This window comes from Parus major, chromosome 6 (assembly GCF_001522545.3).
Source record: "Parus major isolate Abel chromosome 6, Parus_major1.1, whole genome shotgun sequence".
NCBI classification, from domain to species: Eukaryota; Metazoa; Chordata; class Aves; order Passeriformes; family Paridae; genus Parus; species Parus major.
Genome location: NC_031775.1, coordinates 4,009,822 through 4,032,346, shown reverse-complemented (window position 1 = coordinate 4,032,346; position 22,525 = coordinate 4,009,822). Strand labels below are relative to the sequence as shown.

General features: G+C 37.4%; 1 protein-coding gene across 1 annotated transcript in view; it reads left to right on the top strand.

Moving 5' to 3' along the window:
- Positions 1-22,525, top strand: part of REEP3 (receptor accessory protein 3) — a 46,123-nt gene that overhangs the window by 14,276 nt on the left and 9,322 nt on the right. The window contains exons 2-5 of the mRNA XM_015633493.3: positions 9,591-9,663; positions 13,917-13,993; positions 14,489-14,609; positions 15,914-16,027. Coding sequence (XP_015488979.1) covers positions 9,591-9,663; positions 13,917-13,993; positions 14,489-14,609; positions 15,914-16,027 — 385 coding nt within the window. The remainder of the gene's footprint in view (positions 1-9,590; positions 9,664-13,916; positions 13,994-14,488; positions 14,610-15,913; positions 16,028-22,525) is intronic.

Here is a 22,525-nt window from a genome sequence, read left to right as displayed (position 1 = left end):
GGATGAAAAGGTTTTTCAAGAAGTTTATTCTGGTGTTCTTATTCTTGTTGTTTGTCAATAAACTTTCTTTATTCCTTTTAAGTTTTATGCCTGTTTTGCCCTTATTCTAATCCATATCTCACAGCAAGAAATAAGTAATTTTCTTAGTTATTGGTTTTAAACCACGACACTGTGTTAAAACACTGATGCAGCTTGACCATGTGAAAGAGTTTCTAGGCTGACTCATTAGAGAGGGTAGTCTGAATTTTGCTTTGCGAGTTGCTTTTTAGCAGTCCCTTGTTCCAGACTGCCATGGGTCCCTGGGACAGAGGGCTGTTAGAGCCCATAAGTACATCAGCACTTGCACACAGATTCCAGTGCAGAACATCCCTTACAGAAGAGGGTTTTTTTGGTAATTTTTTTGTTGTGCTCTTTTTAGACTTCTTTTGAGGTTCAGGGAGGGATATTTCCATGTTGAGACAACTTGAAGAGTTATCTAGCAACAGGTTCCCTAATTTGGGGTAGATCAATAATTAGTCCATAAACATGAGTGGATAGGATACTTAGAGCCTAGAGGTCTGCATTACAAGAAAGGCTTAATTGTCTCTGATCAGACTGCTTGTAGTAGTTATACTTGGGACCCATTAAATAAAAGTTACTGGCATAGAAAAGTCCCACATTTTGGAGGAATCAGTAGGGATGTCACTTTTCCTCTTAAAATTCTAAAGTGGTTTCTGACTCTATGAGTAATTACATTACTATTGGTTATGCTGTGCTTCGGAAGAATCTGGCAGTTGCTTTGGAGAATTCCATCTTTCTAGGTTGGAACATTAACAGCTGCCTTGCTCTGTTCAAGAATGTGCTTTATTCAGATCTGTCAGTGCTTCTGGGTATATTCATTAACTGTTGAGACTTTTTTTCTCTGGCTTTTATATTCTGGTCATAAGAATGCTATGAAGAATTTTAACAGACTTGTTTCTGATTGCATTCTTGCATTTTGGTAACTCTAATCTGCTAAAGGAGTTGCTGAATTTAAAGTTTGCTACTGTTAGCAGACATGTCCTTTTAATAGGATTTACATGATTTTCCCTACTTCTTGCCCAAGGCAGGGGGGTTGGAAAAAAAAGTAGGATACAATGTGGGTTCAGGAACTGATCCTCATGCTTCTCTATCCCTGTAGCAGACTAGCATTTTAGTAATTGTAGTTTTGTAGCTACTTGAATATGTAGTGTTTTACTCTGTAGATTTTGTGGTTTGTATTGTGTATCTGAATAGCAAAATGGAACTAAATTCTATCAGGTGCTGGACAGAAGGACTTTGTTTAGTGTAATGCTTTTCAAAAACATTCAGGACAAAAATGCCAGTGCAAGCTTTTGTTTGTCTGGGCATGTGAACCATAGCTGGTAGTTGGCTTGGTCTAGGAATCCTTAGCTAGCTGTAACACTCAGAGGAAGGAGTCCAGCATGACTTGAGAGTCTTACTTTTTTGGCAGTGTATTGGGTTTGTGTGTCAAGGTTTTACTCTTATTTCTCATTATCCTACTCTGTTTTGGTAATAGATAAACAATCAAATTACCCAAACTGACTTGGTAATTTAATTGCCCTTGACAATTAACTGGTGAGTGATCTCTGTCCTTATCTCTCCCCACAGCCTTTGAACTTTTTGTTCTTCGTATTTTTTCTCCCCTGCCCAGCTGTGGAGGGCAGTGACAGAATGGCTTTGGTGGGTACCTCCTGCCCAGCCTGGGTCAACCCAACACAATGCAGGGTTTTTGGCTTTTCCCCCTGAAAAGGAATCTTGCAGGTACTCCTTATGCCTTATTTTGAGCTTGAGAGTGCCACGGAGGTACACAGCAGCTAGAACTTACTCCAAAATGGTAGCTTCATTGCTTAGTAGCCAAAAGAAAAAGAGAGAAAAATCCAAACTGATAATCTTTGATGGGAGTGGCTTGGAGGTCTATGGGCAGTATACAGTCTAAGTAAAAATGCTTCTGCTTTTCCAGTGTGTGCTGACTGAAATCCCATTGTTAAGGTGCATGGCTCTATTTGCATTTTTTACAGCAAAGAACAGCCAGCCAAAGATTCAGGCATTTTTCTTTAGATTTTTATTTGGCTATTTAGTTTTAATTAGCAAACTTCCTTTCAAATGAAATCTTGCTTAGGCTAAACTTCCTAACCACACGTGGAATAGTAATTATAGTTCATCTAGAAGTAAAATGGTATTACCACCGCCAGACCTAATTTATGCATAGATAATACAGTGACACCAACATTAGTTCTGGTATTTCCATGTTGTCTGACCAGGTCTTGGAAAAAACTCCTGTATGTTTGTGACAGGGATGAAGGCTGCTCCTAACATAACTGGGAAACAACTTAGTATTGAGAAGGGGAACTCAGTCAAACCATGGAACTGAATATAAAGGCCTGATATGCTGCCTTGCTTTGGTCAGCAAAGTTATAATCGGTTTATATTCAAAGTTTATATTCAGTTCCATTCTGTGGAATCATGGAGGATTCTTTTATTCTCCAGCCTGCCTCTCAAGGATGTAGGTATATATTCCTACTGTAGATGCATACAGTGTCTGGCTCTGTATCATTCTGTGGAGATTCTCAGCCTTTAAGTGAGTGGACAAATGGGTGTCATCTCTATTACAAAATTTTTAAGGAAAGGGAATTTAGTGAATGGTGCTGTCTCCAAAGCATCTCATACTCAGAGTTTCCTGGATTGCTTTAGCTGTTAGGTAAGGAACAGAGTGTGTTCCCTTTTTGCATTTTGTAGAAATGAAAGAATGAAGTGCCAAACACTATTCCATGCTTTTGGCAATACTTTGGCAATGTGAACAGACTGAACCCTTAAATGCATTGTTGTTAATGTTAATGGCTTTGTGTTTGAGGAGTCTGTATGCAAGTAGTACTTTTGAGCAACATAGTGGCTTTTGTGTATTAGTTTCTTTCATTTTTAATAGTTTTTTTGAAACTGTGGCTTTAGAGTTGTTTACTATCCAGGTCAAATATGCTCAGTGCCAGAGCAACATATGTATGGATGACTGACTTTCCATTTATCAGTCAGATGCAAACTTGGTGGCTTTGCTTCATAAATGAGCCTTTCAAACAATTGTTCACTTTGACATTTTTAAAACTGTAAGACCATAGATTATGTGATAATACAGGCAGTAGGTTGGGTTTTTTAAAAATACAGCTATATGGATACACAGATTCATTGTTTTATCCAGTTTTAAAGGCTCTTTGATACTTTTTTCTTTGTATTTTTATTTTAATCTCCTAATGTATTTGAGAAATGTTTCTCTTTACATGAGCAAAATATCTGTAGGGGGGGTAACTGTACCTAAAATGGAATGCTATGGTAGCTACTGAGTACAGCTGAAAACCTGAAATAGCTGGGCTTACAACTGTCAATGAAATGACATTGGTAAGCAGGATTATTCAAATATCTACTAGTAATATAAAGTAAATTATATCACAGTTGGCTGAAACCTGTTTCCATCCGTGGAAACTGCCTTTTTTTTTTTTTGTCTGCTACATTTCTGCAGTGTGCTCATATTCAGTGAGAAATACGAACCACACTTTTAAAAATAGCGCTTGAGTTTTTAAATTTGAAAAGCCATAGAATAATTTGGAACATCTTTAAAGTAGTTGTATGGTTACTGTAGAAATTCCAGAGGATAGATGCTCTTCCAGTGTGTAGCAGTAGGTGTTGCTGACGGATTTGAACTTCTTGGAGATACGGATTGAACTTTTGGAGATAGAGATCCAAAGGAAAGGAAAAGGACTAGAACATGTGGGGCTTTTATAGCCATCTGTGTGACCAAGCTCCCTGCTGCTCCAGTTCTAGGTGTTTCTGCCTCAGCTGCAGTGGTCTCTCTTTTGCCAGTATACTGATCAATCATACATAGATGGAAGGTAAAAGTGAAGTTGCTGGCCTTCAGCTACACTCACTGTTGACAAGTTGTCTTTTGGACTGTAAAATTGCCTGGTAGGTTTAACTAAAGTTAGAGGATTTTGCGTGTGTGAAGAAGAAAGTGGTGCCAGAGTTGGCAGCAGCATCATTCCACACTTTTGATGTCAGCTCAGGCTGTAAGGAGATAAAAACAGTACTGGTTCCTATTATTATTGACTAAATGTGTTGATGTTTTGTTTTAATCATATCTACTGACTTCTAGTGAGTCAGTGGAGAAGTTTTAGTTGGAAAACACAGGTTTTTCTAACACTTCTATTTTATAGCAATATTGAAAACACTACTGAATTATTATATATTGGTTTATATATAATGATAACAATATTACAGAGTAATAATGATATATTGTGGTGTTAATCACTCTGCACTCTGCAGTTTTAAAGTGTTTTCTGGAAAAATTCTTTAAAACAAAAAGTGGTTACTAAAATAGGTATTTTTTAACTCCTGATTTGACTAGTATTGAGTAACAGATTTTTTCTAGATGGGAAAAACTGGCTACATTTATTGTGTTTGTATTTTGTTTGTGTTCTTATTTAACTTGATGTCATCTTTAGTTTTATGATTGACTTACTATTGCTGCAATAAGCTTTCTGCTTAACATCAGTTGTTTCTGAAGAAGTGTTCTCAAAATTGTTTTGTCCTAGTTTGTTTATAGCATATTGAGATTGATATGTTTAGAGGAAGAATTGCCATTTAAATTTAAAAGTATGTTGTTTTCTGTCTTTATAGAAGTGATGCTACATGACAGTAAAGGGAGTGGAAAAGTATAGCTGAAAAATCTCTATAAATTGAAAGACTCAAGCTGTTTCCCTTTCATATGCTTCATTGCAAGACAAATGAGCAGGCTACTAATAGTTATTTAAATATATTTGGAGTAGTATTTTTAGGATTAGGGAGAGGTGCATAGATGACCAGTAACTGGTGGAGATGTGAGACAGTTGTTGGTGGTTATGGTACTCAGGAACCTCTTTTGTATCTTCTCTTTGAACAAATAATTTCCACCCTTATAAAGTGTGTTTTATGGTTTACAGGATTAACAAGCACTTTTCTTATCTCTGATACTTAATGGTTATAATTTCAGCCAGAACAAGGGAAGGTGAGAGACATTAGAGCTGGTGTGTTACCTAACAGGGTTTTCCACAGGGACAAAAATCAAAGGAAGTGCTGCTGTCTGCAGGATTTCAGCAGAATGAAAGGTGTTTGGTCTCCTATTCCTTCTGTTTCTGGATCTCATGTTATTTGGGTGAAGTGATATTTTTAACTTGTGTTGTCAGGCTTTTCTCATAGGTGGGAATAAAACCATTCAGGCTTTGGTTTTTAATTGTTGCTTTTCTTGGCCTTAGGTTAAAAGGTCTGAGGATTGCAGCAGAGCTGTATTTGGATAGGCTTCTACAGGTTACAACACAGTTGTTGATATTGTTGAGCTGGAATTCAGGTAGTCTAGACTCTATCAATAGGCCTTTCAACATCTTAAGTGTAGGTAAGTTTTGCTCCAGTGGAGTAGCAACTTGCCTTTCCTATATTAAACAGCTCCAGGATCCATCTTCTGTTACATCCAGTATAACATGAAATGTGGAATCTTGAACACCTATGGGTATCCAGGTGTGAAAGTGCCACTAAGGTGCGCCTGTTAATCCTCTTCCGTATCAGTACTGGTTTAAGTGATCTGAAGTGACCATCACTTCCCACTCCAGAGGGATCTAATCTTGTGGAGACCTGCTTGAAGCGCTCTTTGGCTCCTCTGTAGTACTAGCAGTTAACAACTCTGTTGGATGAGTAAAAGCCCAATACATGCCAGGATTGAACATGGGACTCAGAAGCTTTGTTCGAATCTCACCTTGTTTTGTGAAAGAGCTGTATATGATTAACTAGCTTTAAGTCTTACTTATAATCATGTAGTGATTTTTTTTTTTTTGTTCTGTGTTAAAACCCATTGTTTATCTTAGAGCCTTCTTTGCTGTTTAAGAAAATACAGGATTTTCTTTGGGTTTTGTAATTTTTAAATTAAGAGGAAATTATGTATTATGGATGGCAATGTAGATGTGAAATTTATTTATTTGACTGTGCTCAGCTTTGGGCTTCTTAATACCAGAAAGATGTTAATTTATTTGAGAAAGTTCAGTGGAGGCCATCAAGGTCATCAGCACATGACTTGTGATGAGTGCCTGAATGAACTGGGCTTGTTCAGCCATAAAAGGGAAGACTTTGAGGAGAACTGGTAGCAATTTCATGCAACTTCTTGGTGGTTAAGAGAGCCAGGCCCATTCTTTTGCTCTGCTTCTCACTCAAAAGATACAATAGTCATGAACTTTTGGTTCTGGCTGAATACAACTAAACTTTTGCACAAAGAGGTTCATTCAGCATTGGAATAAGTTGCCCAGAGAGGATGTAGAATCTCTTTGGAAGCCTCCAGGACCTGACTGGCTGAATCTTAAGAAGTCTGGTCCAAATCTGATGTTGACTTTGATTTGAGCAGGATGTTGGACTAGATGACTTTGCAAGATCCTTCAGAACATGAAGGGTTCTGCAATTATGCTTCCATAATTTTATCAAGCTCTCTCACTTGAAGCCTCTACAGCTTAACTTTAGAACCTCTGCCAGTATCGCACTGAAAGAGGCTTCCTTCCAGGGGTAACTCTGTGCACTAAGGGTGGAGAAACAGTCTGTGTGGTGTCTGATATTGAAGGAAATCTTTGTTTTTAGCAAGTCCATTTCCCCTCCACTTATGTACTATACGTTAACTGTTGGAGATGAGTTTAGTACTCTAAATTTGCTTCCTACCAAGCAGAAGACTTCTGCATACATACCAGAGTGATGCTTGGAAAATGGTGTATATCAGACTGGCTGAATCCAAACTTACATTGTTGTCTTGTACACTCACAAAGATCTGTGGTAGTATCACACAGTCTTCTGCCATGGCTGTGTAGGTAGAACTATTTAAAGCTGCCTGGGGCAACAATAAAATACAAAATTTTGGTTATTTACTTTGGTAAATAACTTTGCCTTTGTCTAACTATGAGATGTTAAATTACTTTTAAGTTCTGAACTTTGAGGATTTTTGGATATCCCTACAAGTGCAAATTTCTCCCATGTAACCACCTAGAGCAAGTTGTTACTGATGCTGTAGAGGTGCAGCCAGACTTTTCTCTAAAGGCTGTTGCAGGCCAGGTGGAATTTAAAGGCAGGTGATTAGGTTAATTTTACAAAATGTAGCAAGGTGGTGAAACATAGCAATGGGGAACAAAGACTCACAGACCTCTTTGTTAGCTGTGAAGATCATTTTTTGTAACAAACCAAGCCTTTTTATAAATGAAACTTAACCAAAACTAGTGTGCATTGGCTGCCTGCCAGTGCAGTGTCACTGTTCAGTGCATCCCTTTACCCCACTCAGTTCTGATCAAGTGGTGTCCACATGCTTCCCCAACCAATCATTGCCTCACACACGAGGTGACTATCAACCCAATCTCCAGCCATCTGGCCTGCAGCTGAACCCTTTCCCAGAGTGCTTTTTTGTGAACAGAAGTGAACAGGATTTAGCAAAACTTAGAAAGGTCATAATTCTGTAAGGCTTTTCTTATTTCCCACAGTGAAATAGAAATATGGAGTTCTTGAATTTATCAAGTAGTAGATGGTAACTACTGCTGTTCATTTTTCATAAAGGACTGTTCTAGTCTATGGCCAAGACTTACTAGAAAGTGCTGTGTTGTAACAAAGTTGAGTTAGAGCAGATCTTCGTTCTGACTATGCTCTCAGCATGGATTGCTTGACACCCTCTCATCCTGCTCTGTATCTTGCTTTTGATGAATTTCAGCAGCAATTGACTGTCTGAGCAAAAGTGGATTAATTCCCGATTTTCCTCCGCTTCTAAATGCTGCTGTTGCAGGCTCCTAGCAAAAGGAGATTAAATGTAAGTCAGTGTTGTCTTGAAATAAATTTCTGGTAGTCTGATAAAAGTAGATGGTGGTGATAAACTACTGATAGGTTCAGAGGTTCTTCAAGTGTCATAGCACTGCCAGCACTATCTTCTGATGTCTTCTGGTGTTGAAAGGCTGTAGGACTGGTTTTACCTGTAAATGAACCAGAACAACCAGTTTACATTATCTATTAGAAGCAGCCTTACAAAACAGTTTGTTGTCTTTAGGGCTGTTGTGGTTTTAAACCAGTAACTAAAGAAATTACTTATTTCTTGTTGTGATATATGGATTAAAACAAGAGCAAAACAGGCTTAAAACTTAAAAGGAATAAAGACAGTTTATTAACAAACTACAAGATTAAGAACACTAGAGTAAATTTCCAGAAAACCCCTTCTTTTACATTTTGACCATTTCTTTGTACACATGACAACATAGAGACAAATAACTTTAGAACTTTGGTGGCTAAAAAACAGTCTCAATTTTTGTTAGAGTCTTTTCATCAGTCTTTGTAGAGAAACAGAAGTCTCTTTCTGCCAATCTATGGAGTTTTTCACGAGAAAACTATTTTTGTCATAGTTTTCTATTTCTCTAATACCAGCTGCCCGGAAATCTGTCATTAGATCTGCTCCTCCCATCTCACATCTCTCCAAGGTGTGCATGGGTCAATAAAGTCTAGGGATTTCATTTTTAAGGATGAGTTATTCAAAGGCAGAAGTCTTCTTCATCTGTTTCTGTGAGCTCTCCTGGAAAACAGTTTTCTCTTTGCCCCCAAGGCTTCAAAATCTTCACTCTACTTAATCCCAGCAACTCACAGTATCCCAAGTACTTTCTCTTTTGCTCAAAACCTACACTTTGAATACTCTATTCCTCCCAATACTCTTATCATGAATTAAAGGAGTCTTTTACACGATTATTGTCCATCTCCATAACTTTAACAAAAAGATATTTCAGCTATTAAGCATCTTCTTATTCTCTCTCTCTTATTTAAAACCTAACTCTTTTCCTCACTGTTGCATTGGTGGTTCTGTGATGTCTTCTCTATGTTAATTGTTTTTCTCTCTCTCTATCGTTCTGAGAGAAGGAGTAATCTGTATGTTTACTCAGGTAGTAAAAGAATTAGAAGCTTAAAAAGCTACAAGAGTTCATAGTATCAGGTTTCAGTCCAGCAGCAACAACTAAAAACCAAGCTCACTGACCAACGCTGATTCTCCCCGCCCCCCCTCCACCCCGCGGCCTTGTCGGCCTGGGGGGGGGGGGGGGAGGGAGAGGCCAAAACAGAGCCTTGTTACCTTGCCAAAAGTCGGAAGCGAAAGAGAAGCAAGAGAACACTGTACTTCTTAAGGTGGTGTTTACAAGTTGAATTCACTTTTTAATGGTCAGATCTGCTGTCAATTCTTGGAAATGACTGATAATTGGTCAGGAGGAAGAACTCCCATCAGCCACCAGCAGCTTTAGCTTCCCTTCTTTCCTCAGCTGTCTTAAAGGTAAAGCTACCCCATGACAAGGGCATATAGCCTTTTCTGTTCATGTTGTTCTAGTTTTGCCTATAATGAAACTTCCTCCAAGGAACACATAACACTGATTTTTTCCCCCCCCCCAATTTTTTTTAATTGCTAGAGAACAGGATTTTTTGTATTAAGGTGACTGCATTGTTCTAATGATGTCACTGTTTTGTCATATGCAGTGTAACAGATACTGAAGGCTGTTTCTGTTTTTCAATAGGCTGGTGTTTGGGATGCTGTATCCCGCATATTACTCATACAAAGCTGTGAAGACAAAAAATGTGAAGGAATATGTAAGTCTCATTCGTTTTAATTGTTTAATTGCATGTCTCTGCTGACACAGATATGTGACATTTTCATTGTGTAATAAATCATGTGAAAGCTTGAATTTACTGTTTTACTGTTAGATACAATGCTTGTGTGAATCTAGTGGTAATCCTCTGATTTTGTTTGGAAGGTTAAAGTTAAGGCATCTCATACATTACATAGTTTTGTGCTGAAACATGTTCAAGACACTATGCTGTATATAGATTTTTTTTTTTAAAGAGTATTTTTAGTGTAAACCTTACAGTCTTGGTTCCATTTCAGCAAAGTACAAGAAATAATGCACTTTTAGGCAGGGGGTACAATGAAAGTTTCCTAATTCTGCCAACACTTCAAGTATAAGTATTGACAAACTGATTCACAGTTACCACTAGAAGAGCAGCAGCTTAGTATCATAGCTCAATAGGAGACTCAAAACCTACCTAAGAAAAGGGTAGTTCTTGTTAATCTATTATTCCTCAATAAGGAGAAAACATAACCAGGGAAGGAAAAGATTTGGTTAAGGTGGTGTGGAGAAAAGAGGGACGAAAGAAAAATATGGAGAAAAACACAGTTATAGTTACTTCAGTTTTTAATTAAGCTATTAAATTATTTACTTGTCAGTGTGAGCAATGAGGATAATCATGAGAATGTTAACCAGGTGCAGTCACAAAGAGCTAGTCACTTAGTCACTGAGCTACTTCCTTATTTTAAGAGACAGCCTGACTTGATTTCAGCAACTAACCTGTCCTGAATCTTGCCCTTAACTTGGCTGCCATTCTCAGGGTGGGGTCAGGGCCATCAGTTACTCTTAACTCAACCATAAGGTAACCATAGCTATGGCCTAAGGCTGTTGTCTGATGTGTGATGTCTTAATTTTGTACTTCACTGTAGCTGTACAATGTGGTAGCTGTTGTTCCTCCCCTTGAATGTCTTAATTCAGTCTCATCACCCTATCAAGGCCTCAAAGGACATAGTATTTGTACTTCTGATTTCTGTGTACAAGCTGATTAGCGCTAATTTGTGAGATAGAGCTGGTGTCTGCCAGAGCTAAACTCATGGGAGAAAAAATTCATCAAAACTAAGGGGTGAATTTTCTATATCATGCTTGTATTACTCTGTCAGGAAACTCTATAATGCGAAAAATTTATAATCTACTTTTCTTCCCTGCGCCTTCAAAATGAATCCACAGGCTAAGTAAGGCATAGCAGTTTCCAACCAAAATAAAGGAAATCACTTTAATTTAAGAGGTTACCATTGCCTCATGCACTATCTTTTCTAGAGAAAAGAGAAGTAATAGTTTAGAATACTGAGAATTTTTTCTCATCTTAGCTGTCCAGTTAGCCATGACCTAAATGTCTTTCTTGGGCATCATTACTCAGGACCCCTGCTAGCAGGGCCTGGAATTATATTTTTTCAGCTCTTTTAGTGTTTGCCTGTGGTCTTTTGAATAGTCCCAGAACTTGTAGTCATATACAGAATACTCAGGGGGCCAAAATGGGTAAGACCCATCACAGTGATTTTTTGATTAGCAGGGCATGACAGTGATTCATCAGTGAGTTATCATTCTGTTGCTGATTGGGTTGACTGTCCAGATAGGTCTTAGGGATGATCCATGGCTGTCATCTTCCCAACTGGGTAATCTTCTTTCACAGTAAAGGTTTTAGATTTAAATGCATTTTTCCAAAAGGCACAAGTCTGCCGCCATTCACATTATGGTCCAAGCACAACTTCCTTTCCAGGGTTTTGTGTGGCTCAGAAGCCATCTGTGTTTGTTGCTGAATCGATAAGAGCTTTGTAACAGTAAAATATTTTACCCAGCCACTACTTCCACCACTAAAAACCAACCAAACAAAAAGAATAGACATCTTGACTTGTGTAGGTCATGATGCAACAAATTGGTCAAAGATTATTTCTGGGGGGAAAAAAAGTTACAGTAATTTAAAAAACTTATGGACTTCAGTGCTAAAAATTAGAATCTGGGCCTTTGAGGAGATTTATTTGTTCTTGTAAGTATCCTGGTTTAATGGAGTTGACCAAGATATTTGAGATGTTTTTTCACTGTATTGCACCAAAGCACTTGAAATAAGCATCTGAAATGTAGTTTATATGTCTGAACAGACCAGCCTTTTAAAATACTGGCTTCAAAATCCTGACCTGAAATAATGTGCTTCAGACAAAACCAACAAAGATGAGCTTAACACTTGGATGCTAGGAAAAAAGCCCTCAACTAAACAAATCTGTAATCACTTTTTTTAACGTGAAAAATAAAACTCAGTTGAAGATTCTGTTACTTTTAAAGTAGGTGATAGTGTTCAGTAATGTGAAATCTGACCTTCAATTTCTCATGTCCTTTTCTCTTTTTTTCTGGTATGAAAACCCCTCTAAGTCTCACATGTTCATTTGTTACATCATTGATACTTGTGGTACCTACTGCATTAGTTACTGCATACTAGAATATGATTTGTGGTTTATAGAATCTTTGCTCAGTCCTCAGGAGGTCTCCTGGAAGATTTCATGGGCCCTCTTGCAAGACAATTTTACTGTTCCTAGAAGCCCAGGAGAAATTCCACTTACGCTGTTCTTAATTGGATTAATAGATGTTCTTTAAAGAAGGAACAACATAGATAAATTATATTGGGGAAAAATACAGTCTTGGAAGGATTCTTAAAGATTGCATTGCATTCTGCTTAAGTTGATAGGACAAGGTTGGATTTGATTTTCATTCAGGTGTTGACTCTGGTTCATGGAAGGGTCACAAGTCTAAATATCACATGGCCTGTCAGCAATGACTTCAGCTGTTGTGTACATTTGTCTTTGTTTATTCAACCCTAAAATATCTAAATCCTCTGAGAAATTGAAGAATGTTATCACATGACTGAGTTTCTTTTCAAACTGAAACACAGAAAAGCATTTAAGATAAATGGGTCTCAGGTTCTGACAGAGGAAGTGGTTTTAAACGATAATGCACATCCATGAAATAGGCAGCAGTGTATCATTAGGTTTAGAGTAGTTACTTAAGTCCACTTCAAATAAGATTGTTTTAAAAGAGAAGATTAAATCTGAGCCACATCCTCTGTGGGAAGGTGTGTATGTGTGTGTATATATATACCTTCAAAGGGAGGAATATATATATATCCTCCCTTTGAAAGAGTACCATGAATTTAGGGCTCAAACTAGTCTCTAACAGTTGTGGTGGTTTTGTTTTACTGTTTGATGGTTTGGTTTTTGGGGGGTTTGTTTCTAAATGGTTTTGTGTTGTTGCAGGGTATTTTCCTAGGAATTTAAAGAATTATAGAATTAAAGAATGTGGATGTTCAGTTTGTACAAATAACCAGTGGTGGTTTGCAGTGACCCAGTTTGGAAATACATTGCATTTGGCATCTCATAGCTTAGGGAAGACAAATGCATAGGAACTATTTCTGTAGTATTTATTCTGAAACATGTAATCAGCTTATGCAACCAAATTTGAACAAATGCTCAAGAAAAAGGAGTGATTCTCTTACTTGTTATAAAACAAATTATACTATTTTAAGAACTTTAAGTCTGATTTCAAAGCAATGATATATAGTATAAGCCATAAACAAAAATAGGTTCATACCTGTAAATCCCTGAAGCATTAACACATAAACTTTTTAATTAACAAGAATTTTGTAGTTCTGGGCATATAAATAGAATTAAAATCTCCATGCAAATGCTCTTTATGTTGCCTTGCCTCCATGTTAATACCATACCCGTAATCACACACGTGGAATGTAATGGTAATGTGAAGCTGAATAACACATACTGTGAAATGAAAGCAAGGGATGCTTCACTAATGCTGACTTTCGTGTGCATGGTATGAACATGTGGTTGAGTGTGGAAGAGAATGAAATATCTGTTAGTGTTATGGTGGGATTTGTTTTCCACACTTAGGATAATCTACTGATCTCGCACTGTTTTTTTTATATCGCTAAAGGTTTGTAGAGAGAGAATCATATCTGTGAAATCAGCCTATGTGAGGTTGTGATCCTGGTGACACAGCCATTTCACTGAGCTTGTTGCAGCTGCCACCAATTCTACTTATGAACAGAAATCTTTTGGAATCTTCACCTGATCATTTCACCTGATACCTGGTTTATGAAGACTGAGATACTGTTGAATGTCTTGCCTTGATAACTCTGAAAAAACTGTACAGTGTATAGTATATTATGTCTAAAAGTGAAATTAAAGCTCTTAGTGAAGATGCTATTTTAATTTTCAGGTTCGCTGGATGATGTACTGGATTGTGTTTGCTCTTTATACAGTTACTGAAACGATAACTGACCTAACAGTCTCTTGGTAAGACCCTGCTTTTTATGAACTGTAGAGGAAACTATATTTGTTTCTGATGTGTTTTGAGTTGTATTGATTTATTTTGTATAAAGAAGTCATGCTAGTTTAATAGCCCTTTTTACAGGAAAAGATCTTCGTGCATAGATGAACAGCATCTGCTTTCAAATTTGCTGTACACTGTCACTTGAAGTAGGGACTATAACATTTCTAGCTCCACTGTAGAAACTGAATACGAGAATGGAACTCTTATAAGGATGGCCTAGAATTTCTCTGTGTAGGAATATATAATGAAAAACAAGCATATTAACTGTTTTAATTGCTTAAATGACAGTCCATAAATCCATAACTCATTTAATTTTTGTCTAATGTAACTTCTTATATTTGAAGAACCCTAAATGCTAATATAATTGTGTTTTTTTAATAGATCTCTTTATAAAGAATAATTACTGTGCATTTTCTACTGCAGTTGTTGATTTTGTGCAACCTTTAACTTGTCTGTAGGTTTCCACTGTACTATGAATTGAAGATAGCTTTTGTTATCTGGCTCCTTTCCCCATATACTAGAGGGGCAAGTTTAATCTACAGAAAATTCCTGCACCCACTGCTTTCTTCTAAAGAAAGGGTAAGAAATAACTTCTCAGATTTCTAATGCCTAATATGGAAACAACATATGCTGAAATAAAAGCTGTTGCTAGATACAGTATAAGAGCAGAGCAGCTTGTTACTGTCTTGCCAGGCAGCATGAATTTGGACTAGCGGAAGCAAGTGCACATGATTGTCCATGTCTATGCTTCTGTTTAACTTGCCTGAGCAGACCAGGTCCTGCTTCCTATTGACATGAGAGCTTCATGTTCCCTGCTCTACTTGATGCACTCTGAGGAGCCCAGTTAAGTGGAAGTGATGCAGTTTAACTTTCTACTGCAAGCATGTGAATGTATGAACACAGCTTTACTAAAAGCTGTTAATGTTAACATTTTTTTCTAGCATAAACGAGGAATAGCACTTCTCAGGATGATTGACATCAATGACTTTTTTTGGTTTGCAAACTGACAAGAGGAGAGACTTGTTACTGAGTTTAAAGGGTAAACCAGCCTGCAGCAGTAAATACCCAAACATAAAAATAGCCAGAAGATGGTTTGCTTTAATTAAAGTATGACAGGGACACAGCTCTGCTTAGCTCTTTTTCAGCATCCTGTTTGGATGAGGGGAAAGAGCAATTAGCAAAGGTCTGAAGACAAGCACTGAGAAACCTCACACTACAGAAAACAGCATTCCTGAAGGTCAGTGCTAGGCTTCGCCTTTATTAGGCAAAGCAGGTAGTAAGATTGTCACTGATAGGAACAGAGTAAGTATCTTGACATTCTGAATGTTGTGCAATAAACAACTTGCAACTTTGTGAGCTAGAGGGATACTTCCCTGTACTCTGCAAACTATTGGGAAGTACTTTGCAGTCTTTATCTTCAACTCCAGGCATTTACCAGAGCTGGAGATAAATGTCTAACTGTTTTGTCCTTGGTACTTAACTATTTCAAAGCTGTGGTTTTGGAAGTTGTTTGCAAGTTGACTCTACCTTTCTAGGGAGCTGACTGAGTTCTTAATGTAAGATGATGTTATTTCTTGAAATGCATGATAGTTCTTGAAAAACTTCTGTCCAACAAGTTAAGCTTATACTCTCTAAGGAACTTTTTGCAGTGTTTTTGAGCTGTACTGAAGTGATGTACTTTATCTTCTTGTTTGACCACATATAATAATTTTTTAAATGAGAGAGTTGTAATGAATAAAACACCTGTATACAAAGATATATCCCATTAAATATTTTCTTAAATATTTCTTCTGTCTTCCTTTACTGATGGGAAAATAATATTGTGGGGTCACTTTGCTCTCTTATGAACAGCCTTCTAAAATTTAAATACGTTTTTCTTTTAGGAGATTGATGAGTACATTGTCCAAGCCAAAGAAAGAGGCTATGAGACCATGGTGAATTTTGGAAGGCAGGGGTTGAATTTGGCAGCAACTGCTGCAGTGACAGCAGCTGTAAAGGTAAGTTTCTGCTTGCATTAATTGCTTTTGAGCTTGATATCAAACAGTGTCATTGCACTGGGGATTTACCACTCTTATATAAAAAAGATAAATTCTGCAAGTATATTGAAATCCTGGGACACAATTAAAGGTTTGCAGCCCTCTTCTCATAGTGTATTTGGGTTTTTTTTGCTTAAGATGGCTTGCAGTTATTTCTTGGATTATGAGGATTGGTTTACTCTAAATTCAAAAGTTACCATTCAGTTTTCTGTGCAGGGTTTTAATAAAGATGTCCATTGTTTCTTTTCTGTCTGTGTTGTGCTTTCTTATTGATACACAAACTTTTTAAAGGACTTCTGGCTTTTCTGCTGTTTTTCTCCAATCAACCTGAGGTAATGCCACATAATGAATTTAGGCATGAAGGACTACTACCATGGATAAAAATTATCGTGACACAATTAACCTTTTTGCAACTTGAGTGAATTATTAAATTATTATGCTAAGCATAAGCCTGCCTATTGGTGTTTAGAATACATTTGCTTTGCCATGGATTTTCCATTAAATTATGAAGTAATCTGTCATTTTTCCTAGATTACCTTCCCGCAAAAATTCACTACCTTTAATATTTCAGAGGGCTCTGGGTCTAGAAAGACAAAATACAGGCTAATATGTAAGATTATAACCAATTTGTGCACCACTGAAAGGAATATACTTCAGACAATGTGTATCCTACCTAATAGTAATTCAAACCAAAACACACACACACACATGCGCACACACACACACACACAAAAAGAAAACAACAACAACAACAAAAAAAAAAAACAACAAAAAAAGAAAAGGTATAGAGAGAAAAAGTTATATGTCCAAGTGAAATCACAGGTTTAAGGCAATCAGGATTAATTTCTTCCTGGGAATAAATGGAACCATTGTGCTCATAGTAACAGCACTGGAAACCTGAACACTGTCTGTAGATAACAAAACAACGAAGAGATCCCTGGCTGTCAAAGTTGAGTATGTACAGCTGGCATTTAACTTAAATGTCTGGGCTTCTATGTGAACTTTCTGCATTATAAATAAAAGACATTCCTAAAAACTACACTTTTACATGCTACCTCAAAAAGCTTTGGAAAAGTAGTCATGTATATCTTGTTTGCTCATTTTCTCTTTCTTAAAGGTGCATGTGGGTGGTATAGCATTGTAACTTTTTGTTTTAAAATATGGTCATAATGAGCCTAAAATACTGAGAAAGTGATTGCATTTGATCACTGTGGGTTTCTTCTTCATTATTCAAATTCTTAATAATGCCTTAAGACATGAAATAATTTAGAATGCAATAGAATGCACCTCCAAAGGAATTAAAAGTATCCAAAGTGAAAATAGGTTATTTAAACAAGCCAAAGAAACCAAACAAACAAACACCCAAAGTGCTCTATGGGGAAATAAAGTTTAATTGCTAAATGCTGAAATGCAAGTTCTTTGCATTACAAATTTATTACAAGAAGCACCTGTAAGAATTCCTATGATCTGTGTGTGTTCTTCGTGTTTGGCTATGGTTGGATATTTCTTTGTTAACTTTTAGGGTGTAACAGAAGTACTGTAAAATAAATAACACCAATATCTCCTCAATTTTTTCAGAAATAATGAATAACTTTTTCTGAAATGTCTATGTTTAGACTTCATTGCTATTCAGCTGTGACTCGCAAGATGCCTGCTCTTTTTGTTAAAACTTGTTAAACACGCTCATGAATATTTGTACAGGATTAGTTCAGTGCAGATCAGATGCTTTGGAAAAACAACCATCACAATACCAAGACCTAAAATAGGCATGATTTTTAAACAGTATGAAAAAGAAGACTCACTGAAGAAAAAAAAAATAAATCTTTATTTTGGCATGTTAAGCCTCTTATGTTTGTCATTCCAAAATGCTGAGCATGCCTGCTTCATGCAAGCAAATGGACACAATGCTTGTGTTCTTGATTTTGTTCCCTGTTTTTCAAGAGTTAACTGCTACCTGTAGCAGGTGAAATTATTATCCCTTCACCAAGAGCTGGTGGAGCATGCTATATGATTTCAGGAATGGAACTGAAGTAGTGGAATCAGGCTTGATGTGAAAGAGGACACACTTTCATCACTATTCTTTTTTTTTTTTTTTTTTTTTTTTAAATAGAGCACACATGCTTATTCTGACATAGCAGATCTTGAATTAGGAGAGGGGGAGTGGCTAAACATGTGCAAGATTAAACCTATGTCAAAAGACACTAAAGTGTCCAAGAAAACTGCTTATAGTGACTTTAGGAGAGTGTTAAAAATGGCTTGGAAACTTGCTGAAATATTTTGAATATCAAATGTGGGAGAGAGTGATTTTCTTCAAGGGTTGTCAAAGGAATAGGGGATTACCATTAAAAGGCTTGTTGGCTCTGTTAGGGAGGTTGGAGCAGCCAGCCAGGTCAGTCTACTGAAATTTGACATAGATTTAAACCCACTCCCCTATAGTTAAATTTAAATGTATTTGGCAAGAGTAGTGACTTATAGCTTACATTCTCATACTGTATTTTTAGCTGGTACTAGTTAGCCACTGGTCATATAAAATGTAGTGTTTCAAAACCTGCTAAATACATTAGCAAAATAAATAGTGTTAAATAAGCATGTCAGAAAACAAATCTTTGTGAAATCCTGATTTCAGGAGATTTAGAGATGATAGTCTGTGCTGAATTTGTATATACTGAAGGAAATTTTTATTAGTTAAGGAACCGGAAACAAGATACCTCAATAGCTCAGTTGTTTATGGATTTGGGGAAATTATATTCACAGCGCTTAGGTTCCAGTGCTACATCTCACACTTGGATACATCTCATACTCCTCTGTTTTTCAGGTCTTCTGAGATGATGGTTACCTCTGTGTTTCAATTTCTGCCAACCCATGCATTCAGATTTCTTGAGCTACTAGTGAAATCTGGTGTCTTTATTATTATGAGCAGGGGGACTGCTAATTAAGCTGTGAAATACTCTGGGGGTATTTCACAGCTTATGGAGTTACACAAATAGTGTTAATTTGTAAAGTGTTATTGGTGATGATAATATGTTTGGAGGGCTGTGTTTTCTGAATGCGTTCTAGTCATCCTGAATCTGCTGCCCTTTTGCTAATTGAGTATTAGTCTCCTGGCCTTGCTCACGCTTCCCCTTGTTCCCACTCAGGACATGGCAGAGGAAGGAGGTATCTTGCAGCCAGCTGTAGCACACAGCCAGTATCACTATGGGGAGCAATACTGCTTTCATCCTCCTCCCTGCTGGGACAGCCTGTCATGCTGCAGAGGTCATTCATGGGACAGGAGTCCCTCTCCAGGTTGAGAGGGAACAGAAGTCATTCCCTGTCAGCTTGGATTGGATCAGGGAGAGAACAGCTGAGAATGTGGGTACTGCATGCTGTAGAGTCCATTGAGAACTCGTCCAAGGGAGGCAGGCAGCTTCTGTCAGTGATCCTGGCCAGTGAGGGGTGCAAGTCCAGTTTAAAGAACAAAGAGTCCCTGAGGCAGACAATGTGGTGTTTGTTTACTTCCCTGGGTTAAGCATACAGACTGTAAAAGCACATGCTCAATAACAGAAGAGAAAATGTAATTTCATATATGAGGGTCAGCTGATGAGACTGCATACTAATTGCATACTAGAGGCTGAGTAGTCTTGAAAGGAGACCCTTAAATAGGCTTTATTTATTTTTAAAAATTGATTTAAAAACATATTATAACTTTAATTGGTCACATTGGTCACTGTTAATGAATGTGGACTCCAAAAAATGGTTAATATGTTTTAGGAAATGCTATTGAATAATGAAGAAAAATCATTCTCAAAGACTTGCTTTTTGTTTAAGACTTCACAGTTCATCCCTCTTCAGTGTTTGCATACATAGAAATTTTAGTGCTAAGTTGTGTGATTTTTTAAAATTTTTTTTTCTTCCCCTGGCATTGTAAATATATGTGTCTCAATCTTTTGTGCTGTAATTTAGTCACCAGCCTCTGGCCTGAGTGCAGCCTAATGTATACCTTCCTTACTGACAGGAACTGTCAATGTAACAGGCCACCAGTGGTAACTGCTCTGCCATCTTCTCCTGAGCAGCATCTTGGAGTGTGTATATCTGGGGAGAGGTGGCAGCTGCTGCCATATCCATGGCATGGGAGTGGAAGCAGGAGGTCCTCTTCAGCTCCACGTACAACTGAATTTCAGTTTTTAGGGCAAACATGTTGCTTTCAAGCTGTAACTCTGACCTTTCAAACAAAATATCAAAGCTCTTAGAGCATTATTTTAAATGTGAATGTTACTCTCACATTTCCTGTGGTGGAGAACATTTAATCACACATTTCCTGCAGTAGAAAGGAATTTAATATTTTTCAGCCAGACTTTTATCCTAAGCTGATAGTAATCCAAATCTTCCCAGAATGCTTTGCTTCAGCAGAAAGCAATTAACAGCTGCTTTTGGGCATGGGGGTGGAAGAATCTTAAGTCTTAAATGCAGTGTGAGCACAGTGATATGTACACTCCCACAGAACACGTTGAAATTTGTCCTTCAGTCTATGCAGTGGAGTTAAAGTAGATATCAATCTTGATTTGGCTAGACTGGATGTTCCCAGGGGTGGGAAAGAGACTGGGGGCACTGTAGGGAGTATCTACATAGGGTTAGTATGGGTGATGGGGACTGTCCAGTGGTTGTGCAACTCCCATTCCTACTGTGACTCAGCCATGTGTACTGCATCATTATTTGTATATATATATCCTTTCAAACTTCTCAGTGTTTTCTGTGTGTAACTGTGTGTAACTTGAGTAAAACTTTCCATCTTGGCAAGTAGTTCTGAAACGAAGGGCCCATTGTATAAATCCCTTACATCCTCTCTGAGGCGCCACAGGAGCTCCAGCTCAACCATGCAGATTGGTTAAGGGCACAATGTTATTTTATGGCACATATTGGACTTTTTTTCCCCTTTGAAAAACAAAATTCTGTATCCAAAAACTTCACTGGAAAATAGGGCTGAATGTTCCTAGCTTGGATCTAGTCCTTTATCTACAGTGGAATAAGAAATACAGGCTTGTAATGTGAATTCTTAGTATTTTAGTTGTTATAATCTTAATTGCACCATTCTATACAATTTCCAAATGTCTTTTTGTAGTATATCACATGATGAATGAACTTTCTGGGCAACTAAGCAAGTGTCTTTCTGTATTTCTGCTGCTGGCCAAAACCAGCTTCTGTCACTATTTTAAGTAGACTCTTCACATTTGATGAGTGGAATTGTGCTGAATTTGTATGGATTCTGCTGTGAACCAACTAGGCCCATTTTACATATTCACCAGCATTCAGTGACTGAGACTTAAGTCCTCTTCAAGCATTGGACATGGACTGATGAACAGTCTTTATGCTATAGCAGAGTAATACATATACTGTAAGCTGTTACTTGTCAAAAGAAGCAATTCTTTCTCCAGTCCTCTTCTCCATGTCCTAGCTGCTGATAAAGTATAGCTGGTTCCTGATGTATTTTACTTGAAATGCTTTTCAGTGCAAGAAGTGGAGTAGTGGAAGGGCAGGATTTTTGCTACCTTAGGAGACCTGTCTTAAGCCATTTTGGGGAAATAAATTTGACTTCAGAATTTCTATAACTTTTAATACAGACACTGTACAGCGCTCATAGTGCATTTTTAACTCAAAGGCAAGCTGTACTTAAGTTTTTGAGAACTGAGTAATCATAGAAGTTTGTAGGAAGAGAGAGAAAAGTTAAGGCTCCTACTTCTCTCACAAGAAACCTTTTCTTTGTTATTGTTTGGTGACAATGTATGAATGGTGGAGTAAGAATTATAATAGGTTTCTTGTGCTTAAATAGCACTCTGTTCACTGTGTTAATTTTATATACTGTACTAATAGCTAGTCATTAGAAAATTAAAATTAGGTTTCAGCCACTTTTCCCCCCTGCCCTTTGGTACCCAAGCAAACTTAAAGAGCTTTCATTCAATTGTCTCTTCACTTTACATGGCTATTTTTAGTGTGGAATAATTCAGTATCCTGGTCTACCAATGGCAAACAGTTGTTGTCATAAGTGTGGGAACAAATGGCTGTGGCCAGCAACACCAGAATTGACTTCTGCTGGTGCTGTTGCAGAAAAAGGTGTATGGAATTGTACCCAGGTTTCTGCTCCTGCTAGCTAACATGCTGATCAAACAAAGAATTTTACTTAAAATCTTCATTTGTAAGAATGAAATGAAGTATTTTAACACTTGCTTGAAGTGGAATTCATGCACAGGCTTGTTAACCATTCCCTAAAATGGTTATTTTTTGCCTTATGCCAGAGAGGTAAGAATTAGGTGTTATTTTAGCATGACCTTGAGTACTTTACTCGTGGTCTTATTCTTTTAGTTGCTTGTGTAATAAATTAATCTTTAATGCTTTAATAGTAACATCATCTAATGTAAGATGAAAGAGCTGCTGGATGACCTTTCTTTCCAACAGGGAAATTTCCATACATTCCATACAGAAAAG